Here is a 25304-nt window from a genome sequence, read left to right on the forward strand (position 1 = left end):
AAGGGAAAAAGCACACAGGAAGAAGGCCGGGCGATGACGAGATGTCATCAAGCCTTGTCTTGTACGACTTCCCGTCGGTGTTCACTGCATGATGCGTCTGGGGATGGAGATATAAGGTCCCTGCCATCCCCTTTTTGCTTTCTTTTTCCGTGACCACCATCAAAACTCGATCACTCAAGTCGATAGATATATCTCCCAGCCAACTGATTATCACGGCCTTTGGTCGTTGTTGAGTGACTCGTTCGTTAAGGTTACTTAAACCGTCGTTTCCTCCCACAGCTTGAGGGTCTATCTACCCACAAGAAACAGTTCCGATCAACTTTCGCTACTACTTTGTTTTACATACAGTTCATCCCAAGTTTAACATAAGTCAAGATGAAGGCTGTTATCACTTTGTTGGCCCTAACCGCCAGTGTACTGGCAGGAAAGGAGCACGGAGGTGGCTACCCGCAAGGCCCTCCCAGCTACGTAACCTCAACCGAGTACGAGACCACGACGGTCTGTCCTATCACGGAGACCTACACCCAGTCTGGCTCTACCTACGAGGTTACCACGCACACAACATCAACCATCACCGTCACCTCATGCGCTGGCGGAGACTGTGGAGGAGCTGCTGTTACAAAGACACTGCCCGATACCACCGTTGGTAGTAAGTTTATCTGCATATAGCCTTTACAGGTTACATCTACTTGGTGGTTGGCTAACTTCGACATCGTAGCAACAACTGCGGTGGAAGTCACTTACACGACAACATGCCCTGTTACGGAGACCGTCACGGCCCCCGGTCACACTTACACTACCGTTTATAGTAAGTAGCCATTGACTTGTCATGTTCTCCTCCAGATTGATACTAACAGACGACTTAGCCACGACTAGCGTCGCCGTCACAAACGTGGAGACAATCATCTACGCAACTGTCACCGGTCCCGCCGTGACCAAGACAGCCGCGACCGAGGTCTACACGACCCTGACGTCGCTCTGCCCCGTGACCGAGACCAAGACCATCGAGGGCGAGACCCAGGTCGTGGTCTGGACCTCGACGTCGACCATCCAGACGGTCGTGCCCGTCACGGCGACGGCCTACGAGTCGTACACGGTGACGGCGCACAAGACGACCGAGGTCTTCGTCACCGAGATCTGCCCCGAGACGACCTACACGACCGTCTCGTCGGGCCACACCATCTACGTGACCGAGACGGGCACCGAGACCGTCACGTCGACCAAGGAGTACGTCGTGACCGAGACCATCCCCGTGACGGCCACCAAGGAGGTCGACGTGACCAAGGTGACCGAGGTGTCGACCCCGCGCGTCGAGACCGTCTACCCGACCGTCTACATCACCCACAGCGACACCACCATCGTCACCTCCCTCAAGCCCTACCCCACCACCGTCAGCGCCCCCGTCACCAAGTCGGTCGGCACCACGTCCGTCTACACCGCGTCCCCGCCGCCGCCGCCGCCCGCCTCCACCAGCGAGAGCGCGCCCACCACCGTCCCGGCTGCTCTGGCTCCTCATGCCACTCACGCCGCCGGTGCTGTGCTCGTCGGTGTGGCTGGCTTCTTCGCCATGCTCTAGATGCTCTGGAGCAGAATTCGAAGAATACAATTGCAACTTTGCAGCATTCTCTGGGGATCGAGGTTTCAATTTTGGTGGGAGATTTCTAATGAGTCTATGACCATGAATAACGGCTGCGATATACATGAGGCGCTACGGACATGGACAGACACGCTCCTTTTAGATACCTATTTTTCACATATTGCATTTCGCTCACATCGTCGGCATTCGATGGCGGGTCAAAGCATTTTGGGAGGTTGGGCGGCAACCGAGAAACAACAGTTCAATCTCTTCACCTTGGTTGGAGACTATAATGAAGGAGCTGGGTGGTATCATTTTCAAAAACTAATGCTATAGTCATAGTCCTTAGATCCTTACATCAATTCTTGTATATAGATTTAGCGCCTTGAGCCTGAAAAGGGGAAGGGGTTACTGCAAAACCAATACCAACTTTTACACTTCTGGAGAATATCTGGCCAGTCCCTGTTCGCATTTTCTTACGCCGTCGTTTCTTGCTATTGGTTCTTGTTTTGACCGCATAGATGAATCAAGTCGAGTGGGCGTTATCTCAGTCCCTCATATCCCTCCCGTCTGACGTAACGCAGCTCGTAACCTAGTCAGCTAGGTAACACAGAACTGCCCCCATAACAAGCATTTCGTCGTCAGGTCTTACCTACTCCTTCCCCCCTCTCCTAACAAGCAGGAAATCTCCTGGCTGACGGACTGCATGCATGGTATGATTCAAATCTCAGGCCATCATGCAAGTCGACAATCTGGGCGAGCCTATCACCGAGGCCCGTTAGATGAAAGGAGTCCAGCCACCCAGGTATGCTTGTCTGCCTATCACTGTTACTCACTGCGGTCAGCTTTGCATATGCACAGTCGCGTTTGCAAAGTTCGCCTCCTCAGGTTGCCAGGCCGATTCCAGTCCCTCGTCCCTCTCTTCCGGCGAAACAAGGCTTTTCCTGCACACCACGTCTCCCCGTCTCCCCGCCTCCCCGCCAGGGAGCATGTCGATCTGGCCCCCATTCCATAGGTACGCAAGGCGTGTTTGCTGCCGCTGGTCCAGCTCACAATCTGAACTCATCTACAACTCAAAGCTAGTGCAAAACCAAGCTCCGGCAATGAACGGCATTGGAAAGACGTATCCCAAAACCGCCTACCGCATGTATGTACGTCGTAGCAAAAGGGAAAGCTGGACATCACACCTGTGTGGTGTATGCGTATAGTGTATGTTACTGCAATGCAAGAATCGGTGACTGTGTCCTCTGTGCATCTTGCATGTGTAACGCCGGACGAACACCTGCGCTCAGAATCCCCCGAGTCAAGCAATAATGAGGTCTGCAGAGGGGCATGCCCGAGTATCACGGCTGAGGCGAGGCAACTGACCCCTTCTCACGGGATCCCAAGATAAAGTGCCTGTAAGGATCCGCCCCGCCCGTACAATGCGCCTAGCCTTCGCGATCCAGTAACTCTCCATCCAGTATCCCGATTGCACTTTTCCTTTTCTCGCTTTGCATACTTACTGGCTTGCCCGGCCGCGTATTCATGCCACTTGATCTCGAGTGCGGTTACCTGCCGGAACTTACCTAGGCACGTGGCCAGGACAACAAGTCAAGGAAAGCAATGTATGTAGGTAGGTATATGCATCTTTGATTTCTCTCTTCGGTGTCCACGTTCATACACAAGCTAAGTGTTCACTCACTCACTACGCGTATACGTTGATAAATACATGGAAACAGTCCGTTCCTTGCGGGACATGATGGAAAAAGTGCGTCCCCCGTGACTCCGATATATGCAGTATGGTTCTCGTGATGTTGCACGTCTATCCGACCCCTTTCCGTATCACGCCTGGTCTATGTGTGGACGGCAAACAAATAACCTCCAAAAAATGAACTCCACATGCAATCGTACATGTTGCGTGAAAGCTCAAGTCGAATCTTGTCTCTTCACTCATGACCCTGGGGTATACCACAAAAAGACTCCTGTCCTCCAAATCTACCAAGCCAAGCTGTTAAGAAATACCTACCGCATCGCCTATTGGGCCGTCCTAAGCCCATCGGATCAACGCCCACTGCTGAAGCCGCAAAGCCGCTCTACCAAAGCCTGCGGCGACCAGACCCGCTTTGCCCGTGCGACTCCTACTCGCTCATGGCTTGGAGGGCTTGGTTCAGGGGCATCACCCTCAGACTGCGGCCTCTCTTCAATCCAGGTCGTGTCGGAGGGGGCATGAGTGTTGGGCTATCGGTATCCTGCCATTTGCGGAAGACGCTCTTCATGTCGCGTGGAATGCCTTCAAGAACCACTGTGGAGATGGGCACAAACGGACGGTCCTCCATTCCAGCGGCGAGGATGGCGTACTCCTGCGCAAAATCAAGGGCGTTGTGGAACGACGCGTACTGCGACTGTGCACGCTTGCCCACGATGATGTAAAGCTCGAAGAACGCATCCAGTACGTAGATGCCCGTAGGCTGCAGGTCGGACTGCGAGAAGGGGCAGACTTCGACAATCTGGGAGCACGACGTTAGTAAATGCTAAAGATCTTCGTCCTGCGCATAAGCAGCCGCGTGGCGACAAGGCAAAGCGAACGGAATCACGTGCAAACAGGCAGCCCATGGTTGCACGAATGCGGCCCGTATGCTAAGTGGTGTAACTTACCTGTTGCTTGGAAGCTTCCTCGCTCATGAAGAGTCTACTGCAGTACTTCTCGTAGTTCGGCTTGAGACGCCAATGGTCTGCGGATCCGGCCTTGGCGGCGGTGCCTGCCTCGAACAAGGCCCAGAAGTTGTCAGGCTCGCGGCCGTCTTCGACCTCTTCCAGCTCCCCCATAAGAGCATAATCCATGCCTACAAGACGCGCGCAGCTGAGCTCATCCACACCACTGCCCTTGCCCTTCCACAAGTAGCAACGACCGGAGGTGGTGATAAGGTAGGGGAACCCGGAGCATAAAGACACCGGCAAGAAGTCAACCTCGTCAAAGACGATTTGGCCCATGTATCGTCTACCACAGAGTATACGAGGAGCAAGCGAGTCGTACTTTATGCTCGAACCCCGTTGTGTGATCACGATACCCCCTAGAGCAGCTAAAAATTCGGGGGTCTCCTTGCCTTGCCTGAACTTGATAAGATGGCCACCCAGGCTTCTCGCTTCTTGCGAAACGAAGATCGAGGCGTCTTCCATAACAGGGCCAGGAACCTCGCAGCCCGCCCAGAAGTATGCTTCGCATATCTTCTTTCCGCTTTCGTTGTTGAAGGTGTGTGAACAAAGATACATCTCACCCTCGAACAAATGCCTTTCGTGACCGGCTCGCACAGGCACCTTCTTGCCGTCAGGCGAAAGCTGGAACAGTTGTGTATCCAGCGTTCTAATCTGCGGCGCCGATGTGCTAGGTCTGTTCATGAGCAGTTCCGCAGCGTCGGCACGGTAGTCTCGCTTTGGTCGTTGCGTCCCAAAGAAACCGGTCAGAGCACTCGAGCTCTCCATGGCTAGTTTTGTAGGCGACCTCGCTGGAGATGCCGAGACCGGTGATGTTACTTGAGGGTTGGGGAGTGGTCTTGATGAACCTCGAGACTCGAGATCGAGATCAAGGGGCTCGGGTGCGGGTTTGGCAGCTCTTGTATCCTGTGCTGGGGGAAGCTTGGCAAAGGCCGGGCACCAAACATGGGTCTACGCGGCGGCTCAGGCTCTGAAATCTTTTCCGGGCCGTCTGCTTGTCCTCTTCTGGGGGACAGTATGGGGTCGGGGAGTGGTCTACTGGGGCTCACCAGCGGTGGGGACTTGGGTTCCGGGCCAGCTTCTTGTCCTCTTCTCGGGGATAGTATGGGCTCGGGAAGTGGTCTACTGGGGCTTGCCAGCGGTGGGGACTTGATCTCTGGGCTCGAAGGTTTGCTGAACAACGGCTTGGGGGTGTCTTCGCTCTGTGGCGATTTGAGAGCTTCCCGCTGAGGTGACTTGTTTCCATCTTGGTTTGACTCGTCGAGGAAACGAGACATGCGCTTAGCATTCAGTTTTCGCGGGGAAGCAGGCTGAGACGAGCTCTCGCTTTCATCAGGTCGCTTGGTCGGAGAAGGACTTCTATGGCCTCCAAACAGAGCAAGTTGCTCTTGAATCTTGATCGATTTGCGTCGAGGCATGTAGCCGGGTGAAATGGCTGGCTTATCTACGGGCGACTGGACGTCAGGCTTGGGATCAGCGACGGGCGACATTGGCTTTCCGGACTCTTTGGGCGAGGTGCTTCCGAGTGCAGGCGAAGAGGGCGTTTGGGGCTCTGTTGCTTCTGGCGCCATCTGCGGGGCAACGATGGGTGCTGGAACCTTTGTCGGTGCATTTCTCTTTGGCCCGCGAGCACGACCCTTCGTCATATGCGTAAGTTTCGGCCCTGAACTGCCCTCGCCACTATCGATTGAGGGAGTGCTGCCCTGTGAAGCTGTGCCCCCCATTATTCGAGTTCCCAGATGCCATGGGAGGAGGTCCACGGGCGAGTAGGCCTGCCAATGCTGGATTGAACCGATTGGCCAAGCCTCCTCCGATCTTGCCTGGGAGTCGGCCGGGGGCACTGGTTTCCTTTTGAAGCGTAGGCGCAGCAGGTGTGTCGTCCACCGTTCGGGTCGAGGGTTCTGGCTTTGGGGACTCTTGATTTGTCTCAAGACCTGCTTGGCTCGGCTTCTGAGCCAGGGAGTCTGACACTGAGCCGGACCTGTCATGGCCAATTCGGCTCATCCTTCTGGCTAGGAGTTCTGGGATTGGATTGGGCTTTTCCGCAGGAGTAGAAGTTCCGGGAGCGGACGACTTGACAGACTTGGCACGTGCAAGCTCCAAGCTCTTTGCCAAACCTTCTGGTATGGGGTTCTCACTGGCGTTGCTGGTGTGGCGGGATATTCCTCGTCCCGTAGACTGCACTTCCTGAAACTCCTTCCTCTTTGCCAGTATCGCCTCCTTAAACTCATCCACGCGTTCCGTCTTCTTGGGACCGCCTGTCACATTCAATGCAGCTTTCCCACGCGCAATGTTGTCTTTGAGTTCATCCGGGGCCACATAGTTTTGTGTGGTTGCCTTGCGCAAATGTCCGAATACGTTTTTGAATTCGGGATTTCCAGAAGCATCAAAAGAACCACCTGGTGTTTGTCTTGACTTGAGACTTCCCCTGAAGTCCCTCGTAGGCATTGTACCGGACCGTGGCTTGGTGGCCGGTAGCGGCGGACTTTTAGGATCGCGCGCACCGGAAGGTTCGGCCTCGGTGTTTCCCACCTCAGCCGTTGTGGTGGAGTCGCTCGGGGTGTGGCGAGTACCGCCGTTCCCCCAGTTCGTTGACTTACGAGCATAGGCGTTGCTCCACCAGTACGATGACTGACAACAATGGGGGTCGGAGGCTTGGATGCCGTGCCTGGGGCAAAGTGCCTCGTAAGTCCGCCAATACTGACTTCATGTTTGTGGGATACAGTAGGTGTCTTCGCAACGTCTGATTGCGGGTTTGTTGCTTTCTGGGCCTTCGCCTTCGCAATCTCCGCCATCCATGCTGGTTGATTGGACGGCGTAGATGTCAGTTTTGGCTTGGGCGAGTCTGGTTTGTTCAAGGCAGACTCGAGCCAGCTAGATTTCGTAGGACTCCATCTCCTTGGGTCCATTGTTTTGGACGGTGTGTCCGGCCTCTCTGTGTTTGATTCGGAAGGCTCAGGCGAGGGTTTAGTGTTGAGCTTCAGCGAATTCGTAACCTTTGACGAGATAGGTTCATCATCCGCAGTCTCGTCTCTGCCATAGCTGGAAGTGTCTCGACCGTGGCTTGAAGTAGGCCGCGAGGTCGAGCGGGAAGTAGGCCGCGGGGACGACTCCGTCGATGTCTCCCGCATATACATGCTCTTCGGTCGTGCCCTGGGGGTGGGCAGGTCGGTCCCAGTTCGGTTCGAGAGGACTGAATCAGCACGCTGCAGTCCTGTCGGTGACTGCACGCTCCATCTCTTACTTATGCTATCGTTGCGCTTCATCATTGCGCTCTGCACGAACCCGCCCATTCCCTTGGTTGGTGAGGCTGGCTTGTCCGATCGCGTGGGCGAGCTTCGTCCCAACTGGGAAGACATAAGCGCTTCGCCCTCCTGGTTTGCTCCAGTTTCTGCCACTTCTTCACTTTCGGGTGGAGCCAGTTTCTGCGGGGCTGACAGCGGAAGTGGTGAGTCGCTGCCACGACGCAAGTCGAGTGACTCTGGGCGGGGGGCTCCTTTCATCTGAGATGCCTTCATTGGATATGCCCCGAGACATGCCAGGCAGCTGGGTGCGTGGCGAAGTCATATCCGTTCGCTCGTCGTCTTCCACCTGGGTTTTTCGATATGCCTCCGAGTTATCACCACGGTCGGCTGTCTGGCGAAACCACGCGGGATCCTTAGATGACAATGACTGGGCTATCTGATCTCGGGACATGGCCTCCGGATCTTGTAGCGCATCGTTTAGGCTAGTACCCGATCTGGCTGCATTCTCGGCTGCAACCACGGAGAGAGGCCGGCTTTGAGGCCTGTTTGAGTGTTGTGACTGGGGCCGACGTTGTTGCCAACTCAAGCCTCTTACAGTAGAGTTCCGTGTTGGGGACCCGTTGCCCGCTGGCTGCTTGTTGTCACCGTCGAACGGGGACTCGTTCTCCTTGGAGGGAGACGTAGAAAAGGAACCCCGCGCAAACATCGAGTCTAACGGAGGCAGATCCCTTGGCGTTTGAGGGCTCCCAGGTGGCTCTAGGATCGGGGAAGACTCGAGATTGAGGCGTTCAGAACCCTGTGTCGTGGTGCGCTGTACCGACGGCGGCGGGGTGTTGACAGGCGACGATTTTTGAGGTGAGATGGATCTGGCACGTTCTAGAGAGAGAGGGAGAAAACAAAGGACTTGTTAGCACCAACAGACTCAGGACCTTTGAAACGTGGGCACTCGACGACACTCTGGGCGGGATCGAGCTCCGATTGCCCCCCGAAGAAAGCACCACTCGCGTTGGAGATAATGTCTCAATCGGGAGCCGAAGCGGAAATTAGGCACTGGGGAGCTCCAGCAACAGTGACCGGGCAAAGGCAAAGGAGGCTCTTCTGATTCATACGGTATCGTACGTAGGAGCGGGAAGATGACATACCTGCACGGCGTGCTTGCCTTTCCTTGCGATCTTGCAGTATCTTTTCTTCCAATTCACGGGAGCGGGCTTCGTCCTCCTCGGCATGCCTGTCTCCCAGCTCGCGAACTTGGGATAGAAACTTCGATACGTCTTCCGACATGGCTCTAAGAAAACAAGAACAGCAGCAAGGTCGTCACGGGCATCTGATGGAACTCGAGCTCGGCAAAACAACTTGCTATGGACTTTGACCAAAACAACTTAAGCGGTTAGTTCGTGGGGGGGCCACAGTCTGCCCACCTGGGAGGGAATAGCAGACAAGGAAATGGTTGCTACAAGATTGTGACTAGCAGCGGTAACAAGCAGATGGGTCGCGCTTTGGCGGGCTGCCCGGCGCAGAGCTAATTTGGCAAAAGAGAGGCTTGAGGCTTCCTGCTATGGTGCTGCCTCGTCCAACTCTCTTTTGGGAGCGTGAGTCAACGGCAATTGTTGTTATATATGGTGTCGTGTTGTGTTGTTTGGTGTTGTTTTCGCTAAGGTTTGAGTGGGTTGCACTTGCACTGTCTTTGTACCGCCATTGATGCTTATATCGAATCAGGCCGGGATTTGTGGAGAGTGGGTTCCCTTTCCCCCTCTCTATCTTCGTATGCAACCGCAAATGGATCTCAGCCCATCCGGTTGACCAGTGTCGTCGGGCCAATGTTTCTTCGGCAATGTACAGCTGCTGGCTGTGTTTTGGTTGTATTGGATGTATTTGGGAACCCAACCTACTGGCTGGCTACATGTACATGCAGTTGATACGCCCCTCGAAGGCTCAAGTTGACGGCATGCGGCATAAAGAGTTAGGCATGGTGCCCCCCATTCACCCCTGTTGGGCCCTTTCCACATTGGCAACTTCCAAGTTTCGTTCGGGCCAATGCCACTTTGTCATTATCATTCGTTTTATAGCGTGAGCACTTATATTTGTCAATAAGTAGAGCGAGGCTCTACTACTAGCTACCTGGACGAACATTCAGGAAGCGTTCGTTACTAGGAGAAAAGCCTGGCATCCCTGTCGGTTGCTTTGTTTTGGCCGTTTGTTTTGATTTCCAAATGGTGTGTGCTCGATGAGATCTAATCGCTTGGGCCACCCAGTCTACTTTGCACCTCTTGAATCGCTACCTTTATCTGCCATGCTTCCGTATTTCGCCTTGGTGTGGTAGGTGACAGCTGGTGCCGTACTATTGTCTTTCGGCCGACGACGTAAGTTCAATCAATACTCTGTCACCCTTAACGCCCAACGAAGGAGCCTTTCCGTTTCCCATCCACTTGCACACCGTAGGCGAATTCGCTACCATGTAGATGATCGGGGATATTAGTGGCACTCGGCAGGCATTATGGCCCATTTTTCGGGTCGGTGCGGAGTCAGGCTTCATTACTTGACGTGTCTGTCATCTTGTTGCCGTTGTCGCAAAGGTCGGTGGCGGCACGAATGACGGAGAGGCAAAGCACTGTGACTGTATGTCGTGATCGCTTCCTTCAATATAGAAACAGCCTCGCCTTGGCGTCCTTCACGACCCAGGCCAAACCCTCGTTCAGATTGACCCCCGTCATGGCGCTGCACCGCAGAATCTGCCACTGGTGCGTCCGAATGGCCCTCAATTGCAGCCCCTCGAGGATCTCATTGTCGTCCATGCACCCCTGAACATCGGTCTTGTTGACAAAGATTAAAAGGCTTGCTCCGGAGAGCCGCTGCAGCCTTGTCAGTCCAATGCATGCCTGCTCCTTTCCAGAAAAGGAGTAAATGGGGTGCAAGGGGTGAGCTTACCTCTTCTTGGAGTAGACCATGGAGCTCTTCTCGGCAGTCCTGGATGCGAAGCCGGTCCGTAGCATCCACGACCCATATCAAAGCGTCCGTTTTCTCGAAATAGTTTCTCCAGTATGACCGCAGCGTCTTCTGACCGCCGACATCCCCTTCACCGGTGTAAGCAAGACCCTGGGCTGCGCACACAGTAAGGGTCCTCTTGACTTACAGATGTTGAGTTTGTACCTGCATTTGCGTCAGCATCTTGGTTACCTAATGACCCGGACCCCGTATTGCATACCCTTCATACTCAATGGTCTTGATAATGAAGCCCAATGTCGGGCTAACGGTGTTGACATCCTCGTTCATGATCCTCTTCACGATTGTCGTCTTTCCGGCGTTGTCCAGGCCCCTGCTTCCGTTAGCCCTTTGGTCGGAGGCCGTGTAACTGGGTCACAGTACAGCATCAGGATTCTCATTTCCTTATCCTTAAGCCGGGCCTTTCGGAGAATTGACAGCATGTTGCCGGTGGTTTGGAGTAATGTTTAGAAACTGTGATGAGGCTTGAAGCTGTCAAGATATGTCGTTGGTGCTCATTATGTCTGCGATTTTGGTTGGGAGACAGACTGAAAGCGGGCTACTGCCTGCAAAACCTCCGCTTCTTTGCTCCATCAACACATGTATTTACTAGCAAATGGTGAGCCTTCTCTGATAACGATGCACGTGATAACATTGACTACACGCTTAAGAACACCACAGAACTCCTAGAAATATTGTGGTATTTGATTATATATAATATACGACTATAATTTTTAGTTAATATGCTAACAATTGTTTGTTTTCGCAATGATGCCAGAAAAACCCGACTGCCAGGCAGTTCTGTATGACCTGCATCGTTTTGTTGGTTCTTCCAACAGATACCAAAGGCATTATTAGACAGTGACACTACCGTGTGTTTGCAAGCTGCAATCATATATTCTCAAGTTGGACAAGTTTTCACATTACGCTAGCGTCTCATGGCAATGGAATATATATCTACATGTACATGTAGGTAGGCAGCAAAGGTAGCACAGAGCCCAAATGATGAGGTTATATTTCAGGATGCGCTCCTCGAAACCTCCAGGGGAAGCATCATAAAGGTGTTGGCAACCAATCCGATAATTGAACTTACAGCTTCCAAATAAACGAACGCTATCGACAGTAACCCGGTCCAGTCCAAGAGAAGGAAGCTGCACATCTACGAGTTTCTTGAAATTTATTACAGGAAGGTACATAAATGCAGTCCACTGCCCGTCGTCGTCCCTTTTTCATGTTTTTTCGATGCCGAATTATTGGGCTGCCATTCCTTTCCCTGAACACACAACACAACATACCTTGGATCCCAGGCAAAATCGGTTGAAGCCTGTCCAGTGCATCCATCTTCCTCTCACGGTAGTTTCACTTCCGCAGGAGTTACCTTGCCTTCCTCGAGAGCTGCCACTGTAGCTCCCCATGCGAGTGCTCTTGGTTTTTTGGCCAATCCGATTCCCACTCCCATCAAACTGACCTACTTACTCTTTTCTGGCCACGGAAGCCTACCTACCTACCTACTTTCAGGCCAGTCTCACGTCTGCGTGTTGGGGCTTTCTTTCTATTTTCCTGACCGGTCTGATCCATTTTCCCAACTCCCTGCAGCACCAGAGTGCAACCAGCACACCTACCCCGGTAAGCATTGCAGCATTTGTTCTCTTTATTCTAGCACTCATTTGATGGCAAATATCCTACTTTCTCATTCCTTTGACAGGAAAGGTCGACTTTGAGTTCTAGAAGATTACTGACCGGAAACAGGCAGCCCCGAGCCTCCAATCGCCCGGGCATTAAGCAAACACGGATCCTCGACAAGTTTTCAAGTCTAGCCAACAAGCATTCTTGAAGCAACGAGGTAGGTGAATATTCTCACTCCAGTTTGGCAGGCCATTTGCCGATTCCAGTTTCCGGTCTTGGTAGGCAGCATTTGTTGAACTTTCCCGTTTACATTGAATACCAATACTCGCTTTACATTTTGCCGACGTCAAGCCAAGCGACTAATCTATCCTCGCCCCTCATCCGTTTCCTGTCATTTCCCAATTTATTTCTTCTCTAATCTGCCAGTTTTTGCATTGCATTAACATCATCATCAGTAGATCATGGCTTCACGAGACCGACGGGCCGTCTGGGTTGATCACTGGACAGTCCATCAAGACGGGGATGAGCTGCTTGAAGATTCAACCCATGCGAACCCTGAGCAGGACATGGAGAACAGCTCAGTACCTCGCTATAGAGGATTCACCCCAGCTCCGGGTGACCTCTGTGCAATGAAAGAGACTGCTCTGTCTCTTGCTGGTGGCGAGGGATCAAACAATGCTCAAGCCGGACAAGATCAGTACTTCACCACTGCAGCCAGAGGTAACGAGACTCGTGGCCCTGGTTATACTGATACCTCGGGCAATGGTCAACATGCAAAGGAGACTCCCGTTGCACGCAGAGCAATTGGAGGCCAGCTTGCTAAGAGTCGCTGGGCCCCAGCCACCATGGTGAAAGGATCGGGAATCTGGCGAGGCCCCGTGAAGGAGTTTGTCAAGGCAAACGACCAAAGTCTTACTAATGAAGCCCCTACCACCATACCGGAGAATCCTAAGGGCGATGTTTACGTGCCCCCGCATCTCCGTCCAAAACCAGCCCAGGGCAAACAGAAAGCACCTGAGCCCCAGCAGCAACTTCATGTAGCACCGGCAAGAAGCACTCAACATGTGGTTAAAAACGAACCACGGAACGAATTACCCATGACGTCTGCCCTTGTACACGTTTCCGGCCGTACAGACCAAGACGCTGCTGGGACATTGGCCGTCCTCAAATCCCCTGAATCTACAGAGCAAAAGGACGAGGTATCTACCCTTAACTCAAGGCTGGAAGCATCACTTGCTATTTTTGGAACCGACCCTCCAGAGGCTGACCCCGACCGCGATCCTCGTGGCGTAACACCAATCCAGACCTGGACAGAACAGGATTGGGGCATGACGCGCCGCCCAAAGAAGAAGAAGTCCTTCGACAGCGAGTCGATTGCGCGCGACAGTGAGGTCAGTGGCGCTACGAGCGCATACAACTGGGCACCTGCAACTCGCTTGACCGAGTGGATCGTAACATGGGTAAAAAAAGACACCTGATGCGGCGGAAGCTGCTGTCTTCCAAAATCGCCCGAAAGTCTATGAGGAGTGCGACGTAGATTGCGAGACTGGTGGCCTCCTTGCCCCGGTTGAGTACCCTCGTACGATGATAAGTAAGTTGACCCTGAGGACCGACAATGAACAGTACTCTGACATTGCCCAGATCACAACGAGACGGTTATGCTAAAGAAGCGACTTCACTCTACTTCTGAGACCCTCATTGTTCAAGAGCGGAAGAAAAAAGAACAGGCCGAGTTCATGCGCGTACAGCGAGAGCGTATTGAAAAGGCACGCCTTGCGCCTGCAGAAATCACCGAGGAGACAGAGCCGGCCATGACGCGCGCCAACCCATTTGAATGCAGAGCCCAATGCCACATCCGCCCTGCAGAGCTCGGAGATATGGCGGCTGTCGCCGGACTCTACAAGCAAGAAGTGGAAACCGGCTGGCGGGCATTGGACCAAGATGTCGTACAGCCGCCATCATGGGAACGTATCCTGGGTAATTGCCAAGAGCAAAATCTGCCCTTTGTTGTAGCCCTTAGCGGCTATCGCGACCCTCGTATGCCCATCGGTAAAGCTGGTCACAGAGTGATCGGGTTCGCATTTCTTGAAGTGGCGAGCCGTGGCATTATGGGCTCAGTTACTACGAACGCGAAGTGCTCGGGTAGAGTCTACGTCATGGTTGACCCTCAACACCGACGTGCGCGGATCGGCACAGCTCTGCTAGATGCAGTCTTACGAGCCGTTTCACCTCAGTACGGCCCCAAAGAGAACTCGTACCAGTGGGAGAACCCCCAGGATAATTCGACCTATCACGAATGCCGGTACAACTCTCATTCTGAGCAACGCCAGTGGCGCTCGATCCTGATGGAGGTCTACGTACAGAATCATGGAACCAAAGAGAAGACCACGATGGGTGAGGAGTACCAGGCCATCTGGAACTGGCTCGAGATGGATCTCGGCATGAATCTCATTTCACACTCGCCAATGTTTGGTCGAGCTGACCGTCTTCCTACCTCACCTCTTCTCGATCGATTGGTATTCGAGCACCGCTGCTGCCCTGCAGAGATTTTGGTCTGATGGAAACGCATTGAGCCTTGGTATGGAAGACAACGCGTTCGCCTTATTCCGCAGATTATCTGCCAACATGGCAGAAGAGATGGAACCCGAATGTATGTAATGTATAATGTCCTGTAAAGATGAGATGCTTTAGAGTTAGACTGCTAGTTTCCCATGCAAGGGAGACTCGCTCGCTTGGTACAGGAAAGGAATGAATCACGCATAGACACGACAAGAAAGCCTCTATAAAAGTAGCCATTGGTTCTGCACGGTGATATTGCACCACAGGTGGCCCAGTAGCTGTTTTCAAATACACTGATGTAAATTTACTAAAGGTTGATGAACATAGAGAATATAGAATCTCATTATGGCTACTTTGCAGCATACGTGCCCCCTTGAGGTGAGTAGTTTCTTGTCTCACCCCATATTGAGGGTTCTAAGCAGCCAATACGTCTGTATTCAATCCTCCGGTGCGTGTGGAAACTCCTGTAACAGCGATTTGTGAGTGAGTTATCATGATTGGTTCGGTTTGACTCATGACATCTATATTCCAACAGAAGGGGCTGCGACAGGCGCCTGTGAATTGTCTACAGAAGAACTGGAGTAGGGAGAGTTCAGGGTAGAAAATCCCGTTCAATCCCGAGCCTGGTTATAATATTTCGCCAATACATGGGAGACTCGGCTGCTACTTTCCAGTACATGCCATAATCATTTATTTTCAGAGCAGAGTCTAAGCCTGGTCGCCAACGGTGTCCTTGATGCCATCAGTGCGGTAATTCTATCTATCCAGGCCTGATGGGATAGCTGGCTCACGAGCTGGTGTTTTGATACTGGTAAACGGCAAGGTTGAAGATGCCGAGTCTCGGATGTGTTGCCAACGTGAACGGAGAACGATGCACAAGAAGGAGAACAGTACAGTCCTCGGCCAAGGTGAGGTTCAAGTCTTGCGTCTGAGCCAACCAGGTTTGTGTTCACGCAAAAACAAGTTCCATAGCAGCGACACTGAACAAGAACCCGAATAATACGTCGGCGCAAATTCAAGTACGAGTTGGCAAGCTGGCAAGCTGGCATGTAAATAATTGGGAATCATCTCCGTCTCATCATGTACATCGCCTGGTGTGTGCGTGCCTCAAGATTAGCCATCCTGAATAGCCAGAGAGCCCCCGCAACGCAGAAACGAAATATCATGGAGACCAACGCCAGGATTCTCGCGCCGATGAACAGGTAAGTAAGTAAAGCTGCTGGACCGGCGCCAAACCTACTACTCCCTCCCCCTATTTCCTTAGGCCATCCTGAGCATATTATATCGTTCTAACCGCTAATTCAAGTTTTTCGTTTCTTTTCCCTTTAGCCTTGTGGGAAAGCAGCGCCTGAGCGTAAAATCGCAGGCATCGAGCAGCGCAGAAGGGAGCACCAGCGGTAGGTAGTTCCCAAGTTCGCTTGTCGAAGACCAGAGCCGAGGCCGCGGTCGAGAACGAAACGGTCGAGCAGGCAGGCCATGGAGGGCAACTTCTTTGAGGATGTTTACAACGCATACCTTAGCTTCTTGGGAACCGCTGGAAAGAAGGCATACGTTACCAGAAGTATCAAGGCTTCGGATATGGCCAAAGACTGGGTCGAGACGACTATTTACATAAACCTTGCGGACCGCACAAGCACCTGACCCCAACAAGAACAAGTACTCGGAGTTAGCAGAACACAATTCAGCCCAAATGACGATCAAACGATCTAAACAAGAACCCCCATATGATTGCTACTCGTGCTATTTGTTCCGTTTGGCACAGCTCAGGCTAGATGGTCTCGTTTCAATCTAAACCAGCACAGCTTTGCAACCTCCTCTTACCCCCTCGTCTCCCCGCCAATTCGCACCAAGGCAACAAATAATACATACCTACACGGCCAAGAAGACACTTACAGCCAAAAAATAACAAACGCATATCAGCACTCACTCAGAATGGCCGTCTAGATAGAGTCTGTCAAGGACGCAAAAAAATCGACCCAGACGGGATTCGAACCCGCAATCTTCAGAGTGAAGGAGATCGGTGGACCGAAATCTGACGCGATACCATTTCGCCACCAGGCCTGATGTTTCCTTCTTGGATGGAAGTGACGCAGCTTATGCAGTACCATGTACCCCGCCTGAATGAGGGTGGGAGACTTTTCCGTCTTCTCCGGTGGGTCCCGTACTTCCAGCCTCCCAGCTAAACGACACTGCCACCTTGGGTGCTGCTCGTTGTGTAACCACTGTTGGTTGATAGTTCTCTTACGCAGGACTGCAGTCGCACATAGATACATGTATGTAGGCGTGTATGTATCCTCGATATTCATCTTCAAGCCGAAGTGTAGAGCACGTCTCGCGATTGACTGCGACTTCCGGGCTGAAGCACTGTACTGATGGGCAAAGGGAGAAGAAGTCAGCCACGTACGGCAAGGGGCTAGCTAGTCATATATGCACTTCCAAGGCACCCTACAATTTGGCTTCTTAATAGATACACGCAGAGCCTCTCTAATCGAAGCAACTCCGCGGCACGACGATACGTTCTCATTTCCCCTACTATAACTACATATTACCTCCACCCTGCTTCCAGGCCGCCGCCATGGCCAACATGTTGGACAGATCCTGCTTGTCTTCGTCGTCGGCCGGGAACACGTAGTCAATGCGCTCCTCGTACGTGTCGTCCTCGAGTCGGTGCATCTTCTTGACCCGACGCGGCATCTGCTTGTGCACCTTCTCGATCTCTTCGTCTGCGCCGTGCACGCGCTCAAACGCAAGCCACGAGTTGAGCAGCGACACCCGCTCCTCCTTGAGATCCTTCTCCTTCATGCTCTTGTGGGCGCGCTCAAACACGCTGCGGGCCCGCGCCTTGGCGGCCTCGGTCTTGGGCTCCTCCTCGTCCGCCTCCGCGTTGCCGTTCGCCGCGTTGTCGTTGGCGTCGGGGACGTTGAGTTCGAAGTGTGCGTAACTGATCCATACCTTGACGTGCTCCGTCTTCTCGAGTAGCCTCTCGTACAGGTCGCGCGTCCGTTCAAACTCGCACTCTCCCTCCTCAAAGTCAATGTAGGCCTTCCACACCAACTCGGGCATGTCGAGTGTCTCTTGGCTTGTGGCAAGTTCGTAGATGGCTCTTGCCCGCTCCAAGTCGTCCAGACTCTGCTCAAGCTTGGCAAAGTTGATCCAAGCTTGAGAGTTGGAAGGGTTCCACTCAATGTGCTTCTCGTATAGTGTACGGCACCGAACAAACTCGTAGAGCTTCATCTCTAACTCCACATAGCCCTTAAACAACTTGTCCTTTGGGCACATGCCGATGGACCGCCCGAGCGTCTTACGTGCAACCGTGAGTTCGCCTTGGCGAATTTCGAAGTGTGCCTTCATGAGCCAGATCTTGGCAAATGTGAACTTCTTATGCGGTATGAGGTCTAGGCAGAGATCGTAGATCTGCCGCGCCCGTCCAATATCCTTGGCTTCCATCTCCTCCCATAGCGCGTAGAAAATCCATAAATAGATATACCGCCGCCAATGGCGCTTCTCTTGTGTCGGGGGGATCTGGGCCACCGCCCGCTCGTAAACATCTCTCACCCGATTCGCATCCCCGCCTGCCTCCTCCAAGCGAGCATAATCGAACCATATGTCGTAGTTCTTGGAGTTCTGGTTGATCTGATCTTCGTAGTGTCTTCGCCGTTTCGAAAGAACAACATCTTCGACGCCTTCTTGGTCGCCGTATTGCTTCTCGAACGTCGTGTAAGCCTTGTGTAGGAGCATGGATTTGGACCGCGGTAGGCGGTCGAGGGCATGCTTGTAGATGGCTCGCGCGCGCTCGTACTCCTTGAGCTTGGCCTCGAACCGCGCCCAGGAGATGAAAATCTTCTCGTCCATGAACTCATCTCCCAGCGCCTCAATGGCATCGCTGTATACCTGCCTGACCAGATCACTTGTTCCAACCTCCTCTTCAAACTTTGCCCACTTGATCCAGTTACGCGGCTCCGGGTGGATGAAGGTGAAGCGTGTAAAAATGTCGCGCGCTCGCTGAAACTCGCCATAGCGCTTCTCCAACTTGATATAGGCGCTCCAAGCAGCCTCATCCGGGCGCCATTCCATCCATCGCTCGAAAACCTGCCGGGTGCCGGGAATGTTCCCAAGCATCTCCTCCATATAGACATATTTATACCAGAGCTTATCGACCCGAGGCAGGATAGAAACGGAGCGGTCGAGCAGATTACGGGCATGGTTGATGTTGCGGCTCTTCATCTCGGACTCGATGTAGCGAATCCATAGCACGACCGAGGTGGAATCGACATCGAGGGCTCGCTCGAAGATGGATCGGGCTCGTCGGTATTCCTTCTGTTCGAGTTCCCATTGCGCATACCGCATCCAGTTGTTCATGTTTATTCTGTTGCGGCGGACATAGTCTTCGAACTCCTTGCGCTTCCGGCCCTGGAACTCGTGCAGCTCCTCCAGATCCTCGAAGCGCTGGGTGGGCGCCTTCACCTGCGTATCCTGGCGATCTTGAGCTTCGCGAAGCAATTGCTCGGCCGAGATCTGGATGGGCGCGGCGCCCTTGTTCTTGACCCTCGGGGGCCGCGTGAAGACTCCATGCTGGGCGAGCTCTTGGGTGCAACGCGAGAGCTGTAGTGGTAGTTGATGACGAGTCGGAGGTTAGCCGCAAGTTGGGGCGATAACTCGGTCCCAGCAGGGCCACGGAGGTCTGGTGGTGATGCTGCTGCAAAGCGAGATAGGTGTTGGAGGTGGATGGGTATGGAAGCTGTCAGTAAGTCTAAGTCTGGCTTGTCTCGCGCTATTGCCATCCAAAAAATAAAGGTTGTTGACAGAGCTGGCTTGGCCAATCAGCGCTCTCAGATTGGATGACATAAGACGCAATAGTGGAGACAGACGCTTGAATGCCTGCTCGCAACGGAACTGCTAAACTGCTATGGAGACAAGCAGCCGCTATCAATCAAATGTTACTTTGTTCACTATCGCAGCATCGCAACTGTTGTTTTACTTCTAATCACCACTCCTTTTTCATTTCCCACCGCCCAGTGACGCGCTTGCGGGACCGAAACGCAACATCATATACGAACAGACGAAGCCAAATAGTTCCCAAGAACTTGCGCCTGCCAGCTACAACCCCACGCGCTTCCAGATTGCCGTCGACCAAATTCCACCTCGGGAACCCGAGAGACAAAGGGCACAAAAGTGAGTTGCCCGAGATCATCACTGCTTGATCAACGCAAATCTCATCCGTCAGTGCACAATGTCAACCTTAGCAGACGAGCTCCTCCAAGACTTCGAGGAGTCGGGCTCCGAGAATGGCGACGAGCAGAATGATCTAGGCCTGGAAGGCGACGCTCCAACTGTCAAGGGCGGCGATGACGACAACAACCAAGACGACGCCGACGATGGCGACATGGTGCTGGATGGCGATGAGGAGGCTCCCGACGACCAAGACGAAGAAATGGGCGGCATCGATCCCCTGGAAGATGAGGACGAGGCCAAGGCCAAGGTCGAAAAGATGCAGCTCGGCAATGTCAAGGATGTGCGCAAGGTCTCGACGGTTATGGACCGTTTAGAACCTCTTCTTAGGGACATCGCGCGCTTCCAGTCGCAACCTCTCGAATCTCATGCCATCAACATCGGCAACATCGAGGACAACCCCGAGTACAAGGTCCTGACCGAGTCGAACACGCTGTCCACGCAACTCGACGGGGAGATCATGAAGGTTCACAAGTTCATCCGGGATCACTACTCGGCGCGTTTCCAAGAACTCGAGACGCTCGTCCAAAACCCCGTCGATTACGCAAAGGCTGTCGCGATCCTCGGCAATGGGCCCATGGACTCGGACAGCATCAAACGTTTGCAGGAGTCGACAAACAACGTCTTGGGCGAGTCACTCAAGTCCGTCCTGGACGGCCCGACGTTGATGATTGTCACCGTGGAGGCTACTACGACAAAGGGCCAGGAGGTCAGCCAGGAAGAGCTCGACCGTATCAGTCGCGCATGTCTTATGGTCGTCTCCATGGACAAGGCGAAGAAGACACTCACCGAATATGTCCAATCTCGGATGAACGTATTCGCTCCCAACCTGACGAGGCTGCTTGGGTCTTCATTGACGGCAGCCCAACTAATCAACACAGCCGGTGGGCTGACGAACCTGGCCAGGACTCCAGCCTGTAATATTGCCGCGTGGGGCTCTAAGAAGCAATCAAACTCTGCCTTTGCCACGAACATTGGTGTTCGACAGCAGGGTTTCGTATACCAGTCGCCTATCATCCGGGGTGTACCGAACGATTTAAAGACAAAGGCAATGAAGGCCGTGACGGCTAAGCTTGTCCTGGCGGCTCGCGCCGATACTGGCCATACGTACCCTCATGGCGACTACGGTGATGAACTACACAACCAAGTATTGTCTCGGTTAGACAAGTTGACTGCGCCGCCCCCGAACAAGGGTCAACGAGCGCTGCCAGCTCCCGACGACAAGCCGTCGCGGAAGCGAGGTGGCCGACGAGCAAGAAAGGCCAAGGAGGCCACGGCCATGACCGATCTGCGGAAAGCGCAAAACCGGATGGTCTTTGGCAAGGAAGAGAAGGAAGTTGGCTATGGCACGGGCGAATCTACAGCTGGCATGGGCATGATTGGTGCGTCCAACGACGGACGGATACGCGGCATCCAGATTGATAATCGGACGCGCGCCAAGCTCACACAGAAGCACAAGGGCTGGGGAGAGGCGACTCCCGTTGGTGGTGCGGCCTCGTCTCTGCGCGGTTTCGGCCAGGGCGGCTCAACTATCGATCTGCGTGGCAAGGGCATTCGGACATCAGGCGTGGGCTCGACCATTGGAGGAGGGGGTTCTGCAGGGACTGCGTCCTCCCTTGCCTTCACACCCGTTCAGGGTCTCGAGCTCGTGGACCCCAAGGTTCAAGCAGAGCTCAAGCGCAAGAGACAGGCTGATGAGGATCGTTACTTTAAGGGCGGTACCTTTACGCAGGTCAGCGGCTCCGGCAACAACAACAATAACGGCAGTGGGACGTTCAAGGTTCCAGGCCAGCCTCCCAGCAAAAGGTTGACACGGGGTCTGCGAAATCTATGGCGCCCCCGCCGGTACCTTCAAAGTAAGGTCGCATTTTCAGGGTTTCTCGTGTGTGCAACTTGGGTCGCGCCTGCATGGCCTGACCGCACCACCCTGCAGGTTGAGGTTGGCGCTAGCAAGCTTCCTGCTTATATCAGATCCAAACATGCCATAGGTCTAATGTTGCGAGTGGGAGAAAAGGTGGATTAGTTTCTACAGTATTATTCTGTATGTACGATGGTGGCAATGAGAAGGGGGAGGAGGGCGGACATGACCAGACATAACTATCCCCAGACCGGCAACAATATCAGTATATTTGACCCAATAGGCCTCCACTATCTACCACATTAACTTTTTAAGATGATAGGTCTCGACGGACGATGGTACCTGCTACCAAACTGAAGTTTTGTTGAGAGAGACACAGTGCACTGACAGTGATGAGAAGGACGAAAGTAGGATCGCCCAGCGCGGAACACCTCCACCTCCGCGTTGCATGTTGTCGAAAGGGTCCTTCCCCTAAACTTAGGAGTCATTTTTACCAGAGATAAGATCTGAAGCGATTGGATGGGTTTTTTTTCTTCTGCGTCCGCCACCTCTCGGGCCATGGTTTTAAATCTGATGTCCCAATCGCAATCGGGGGTCCTACTACCACTAGAGAGCGAGAGCTACATTGAAGGCAAACGATTATGTTGTGGTGCTCACATAGAGTTGCCTATCTACTCAGGCCATTAAGGTATGGTTGTGTGTGCATGTATGTATGTGTATGTGTGGATGGGTGGGTAGCTGTAGGGGACCTGCAGGAATGAGATATAATGTGCGTGGACAAGTGAGTGTTTCTGTTCAATAGTGATGATCTTCATTTTGTTTTGCCTTATCTGCCTTCTCTACATAACACTTGAAGGTTTCGTATTTCAGAGGCTGACCCAAGCTTTCTCTCTGCAGCGTCCTTGGGGGCAATACAAGTCAAAGTCCTCGTCCAGGACAAACCCTCATGTCAGAATAAGACAGAGGGATGCGCATGCAGGTACATCCCCTACACCCTACCCGACCATGCTTTGCGTCAAATGTCTGCTGAAATGTCCCTCACAACGTGCGAGTAAAACACGAGATTCAAATGGCGTAATCGGCAAGTACCGCACGGAGGAGCGATATGTAGTCTTTTCGTTCCTTTTTTCTGCCCGTTCGTGTACGAAAGATGACCCTGACCCGACATGAATTGCCTTACCTCAGGCCCGCGAACTCAACGATACCCACAGCAATGCCACACACAGCCCGGGATTCCTGCAGGGCTTCGATCTTTCATTGGCTCCCGCAACTGGAAGGACCCCGATAAAAAATTCCAGGGTCTTCTGGTTGGAGTAGACTGCTAGACTTGCCTTAGATCACTCACTACGTGGGAATATCGCGGATGACCCGGAGCATCAGCCGCAGATTGCATTCTCTATGTACCCATCACCAGGGCCTAGATGCGTGAATAGGCCGAGATATAACGCCACATGAAAATGCGACGTGCCGTGGCAGTTCGGCTATCTCTCTACAAGCAAGCATACGAGCCGAGTTATGCCAAGGATGAAGCTCTGGCGATCCATGCGAATGAATTGCTGATCGACGAACGTTAACGGGTGAGCTTTTGTGCAACAATCATACGGTATTGTCGTTGCCCATCCAGTTTGGCGCGTCTCGTGTCACTCCAACGTGATGGTGATCTCTCAGAAAGGGACACTCTGGGAAGATGGCGAAGTGCTGAGAATCCCATCTGCCGGGGGATGCTACACAAATCGCGCGCTAGCGGGCATGCACATGCAACACTGCCAACCCGAGCGACAGGCAGGCAACAAGCGGCACAGTGAGTGGCCAACGCCCACACACATCATGTTGACGGGCGATTGTGTCGAACCATTCCCCTCACTATCGGCCCATGGTCCCATGGAGAAGGCACCGGGCGCATCAAGGGTTTTGTCACCATCCCCGACACGATTTCGTAAGAAAAGGCCGTCTCTGACATGGGGCTGGTGCTGCTTTGAACTCTCCGTGCGCGGGGCCTCCGCATCCGCAGCTGGAGAAACCATATTCCTCATGGCCACGGGAGAGTCCCAGTAATCGAGGAGAGCCTCGGAACGAAAGCAGGTACTTGGGCCATACTTGGAGTACATGGAGCGCTCAGGAAAACATATTTTGCTTTGCCTCGACCAAGTACTTGCGATTGCCTGAACCGAGAGTTGCAAGCTCAAAACCTTTCTGCCGTCGGGATGACCAGAAGAGGTTCAAGAGGGGCCATTGGCCCCCAAGAAACTAGAAACCAGAAACAAGAAACCGACCCCTCATACCTCGGTTCGAGTTGGCCATTCTTGCCTCGATTGATTGATCATGAGATAATAACGATGTCGCGTCGCGAACATGCAATGATTGGCGCCTTCTAGCATGTAGAAGGAGGGAAGAGTAGCCGGGTGCAATGTGATACAAACCTAGCCAGCATCTGCCTTGTTTGCTACCCGAGTTGGCAGACTATTTAGTCAAGTCTGCGCCGGGGACAATTGGGTTTGGACGGGCTTCTAAAGTTCTACTCGGAGCGGTTCCGGAGTGCGGCCTGCGGGTGTCAACGAGTAGTTCCGCTGTCTAAACAAAACGGTTCTGGTGAGCCTCATGATTGTATCCGTGGTGAAGGAGGATACCCAATCGTGACCCTTGATCGCCACTGTAGTGGTGAGTAGTCATAGGTAGTAGCAGGGTCATTCTGTCGTTATCCTGGGGTTTGTTTTTCCTTGTCCCAAAAGCATAGGTAGCCGGGGTTTTCAAATAGGGGGAAAGGACAAGAAAGTGTTATCGCATTTGGTCGAATTTGCATGCTCAAGGGGCGACAGGGACCCAAGCGCGGATGCAAAACTGTGGTGCTCTCGCGTTCGTCTGGGAGGGTTCGCATGAGTAACAAGCAGAAAGGAGCGAGGTTTTCATCGATCCAGACGTCACGATAGCGACAACGAAAAAGGTTATCCGCAATTGCCAATTACTGGTGCAGGTCTTGGGAAGTCAAAAGTCTACCTTCTGCCGGGTCACAGACTTGCCCACAGAGCATAGAGCATGGCCACTGGACAGTGAGTGACCTACTCAGTACGTGAGGAGTGACTGACTGACTGGTCGCTAGTGACGGAGAGGCGCAGTCAGCAACAACGTGAGGTACATGGTCGTACGTACCGAGCTTAGATCTCGATGCTTTCCCACAGTTGCTGGGAAAAGGTGTAGTTTGTGGGGTAATGGGCGAGGGCCGCGTACTCCTTGTGTCAATTTTTTTGGGTGTAGTTCGGCACCAGCTCCGCCCAGAGATATTTGCTGTGGAAATACCGTCGCAGCTCAAACAGCGCATGTTCCGTTCTGCTGCTCCGTTTGAACCGACTATCCGGGCCGCGTTGTCAGTCGTGGTCCATCCATCGTCAGATCGCGATCAATGGAAACAGCACAGCACATCCCACCGTCAGAGGCCAGAGTCTCGCCGGTGACGTCAGCCGATACGATCCTCTTCATAAAACATGTGTGCTGTCGGCGGGCCTTGTACTTGCAATTGTTGTTCGGAAATGTGCGCCGTTCA

General features: G+C 53.2%; 7 protein-coding genes across 7 annotated transcripts; 4 read left to right on the forward strand and 3 right to left on the reverse strand.

The window, feature by feature from the left end:
- Nucleotides 1-375: 375 nt before the first annotated feature.
- PG997_003158 (repetitive proline-rich cell wall protein) lies at nt 376-1576 on the forward strand (the record flags this gene model as incomplete). The annotated part of the gene is made up of 3 exons (XM_066807473.1): nt 376-649; nt 719-808; nt 867-1576. The coding sequence occupies 3 exons, from the start codon at nt 376-378 to the stop codon at nt 1574-1576; spliced, it is 1074 nt and encodes a 357-aa protein (XP_066671091.1).
- A 2120-nt stretch (nt 1577-3696) lies between these two features.
- On the reverse strand, nt 3697-8796 carry PG997_003159 (gelsolin; the record flags this gene model as incomplete). Its single annotated transcript, XM_066807474.1, has 7 exons — nt 3697-4065; nt 4214-5176; nt 5320-5950; nt 6063-6865; nt 6907-7695; nt 7751-8391; nt 8658-8796. 7 exons carry the CDS (start codon nt 8794-8796, stop codon nt 3697-3699), a joined length of 4335 nt encoding a protein of 1444 aa, XP_066671092.1.
- A 1355-nt stretch (nt 8797-10151) lies between these two features.
- On the reverse strand, nt 10152-10937 carry PG997_003160 (ARF/SAR protein; the record flags this gene model as incomplete). Its single annotated transcript, XM_066807475.1, has 5 exons — nt 10152-10364; nt 10441-10586; nt 10646-10662; nt 10718-10828; nt 10879-10937. The coding sequence occupies 5 exons, from the start codon at nt 10935-10937 to the stop codon at nt 10152-10154; spliced, it is 546 nt and encodes a 181-aa protein (XP_066671093.1).
- Nucleotides 10938-12581: 1644 nt separating this feature from the next.
- On the forward strand, nt 12582-14678 carry PG997_003161 (Acyl-CoA N-acyltransferase; the record flags this gene model as incomplete). Its single annotated transcript, XM_066807476.1, has 3 exons — nt 12582-13511; nt 13591-13711; nt 13762-14678. The coding sequence occupies 3 exons, from the start codon at nt 12582-12584 to the stop codon at nt 14676-14678; spliced, it is 1968 nt and encodes a 655-aa protein (XP_066671094.1).
- Nucleotides 14679-15843: 1165 nt separating this feature from the next.
- On the forward strand, nt 15844-16320 carry PG997_003162 (uncharacterized protein; the record flags this gene model as incomplete). Its single annotated transcript, XM_066807477.1, has 3 exons — nt 15844-15881; nt 16009-16076; nt 16112-16320. 3 exons carry the CDS (start codon nt 15844-15846, stop codon nt 16318-16320), a joined length of 315 nt encoding a protein of 104 aa, XP_066671095.1.
- Nucleotides 16321-17217: 897 nt separating this feature from the next.
- On the reverse strand, nt 17218-19524 carry PG997_003163 (uncharacterized protein; the record flags this gene model as incomplete). The annotated part of the gene is made up of 2 exons (XM_066807478.1): nt 17218-19281; nt 19483-19524. 2 exons carry the CDS (start codon nt 19522-19524, stop codon nt 17218-17220), a joined length of 2106 nt encoding a protein of 701 aa, XP_066671096.1.
- Nucleotides 19525-19909: 385 nt separating this feature from the next.
- Nucleotides 19910-21931, forward strand: PG997_003164 (pre-mRNA splicing factor; the record flags this gene model as incomplete). The annotated part of the gene is made up of 1 exon (XM_066807479.1): nt 19910-21931. The coding sequence occupies one exon, from the start codon at nt 19910-19912 to the stop codon at nt 21929-21931; it is 2022 nt and encodes a 673-aa protein (XP_066671097.1).
- Nucleotides 21932-25304: the final 3373 nt, after the last annotated feature.

This window comes from Apiospora hydei (genome assembly GCF_038363865.1).
Source record: "Apiospora hydei strain CBS 114990 chromosome Unknown utg000004l_segment0_segment0, whole genome shotgun sequence".
NCBI lineage: Eukaryota > Fungi > Ascomycota > Sordariomycetes > Amphisphaeriales > Apiosporaceae > Apiospora > Apiospora hydei.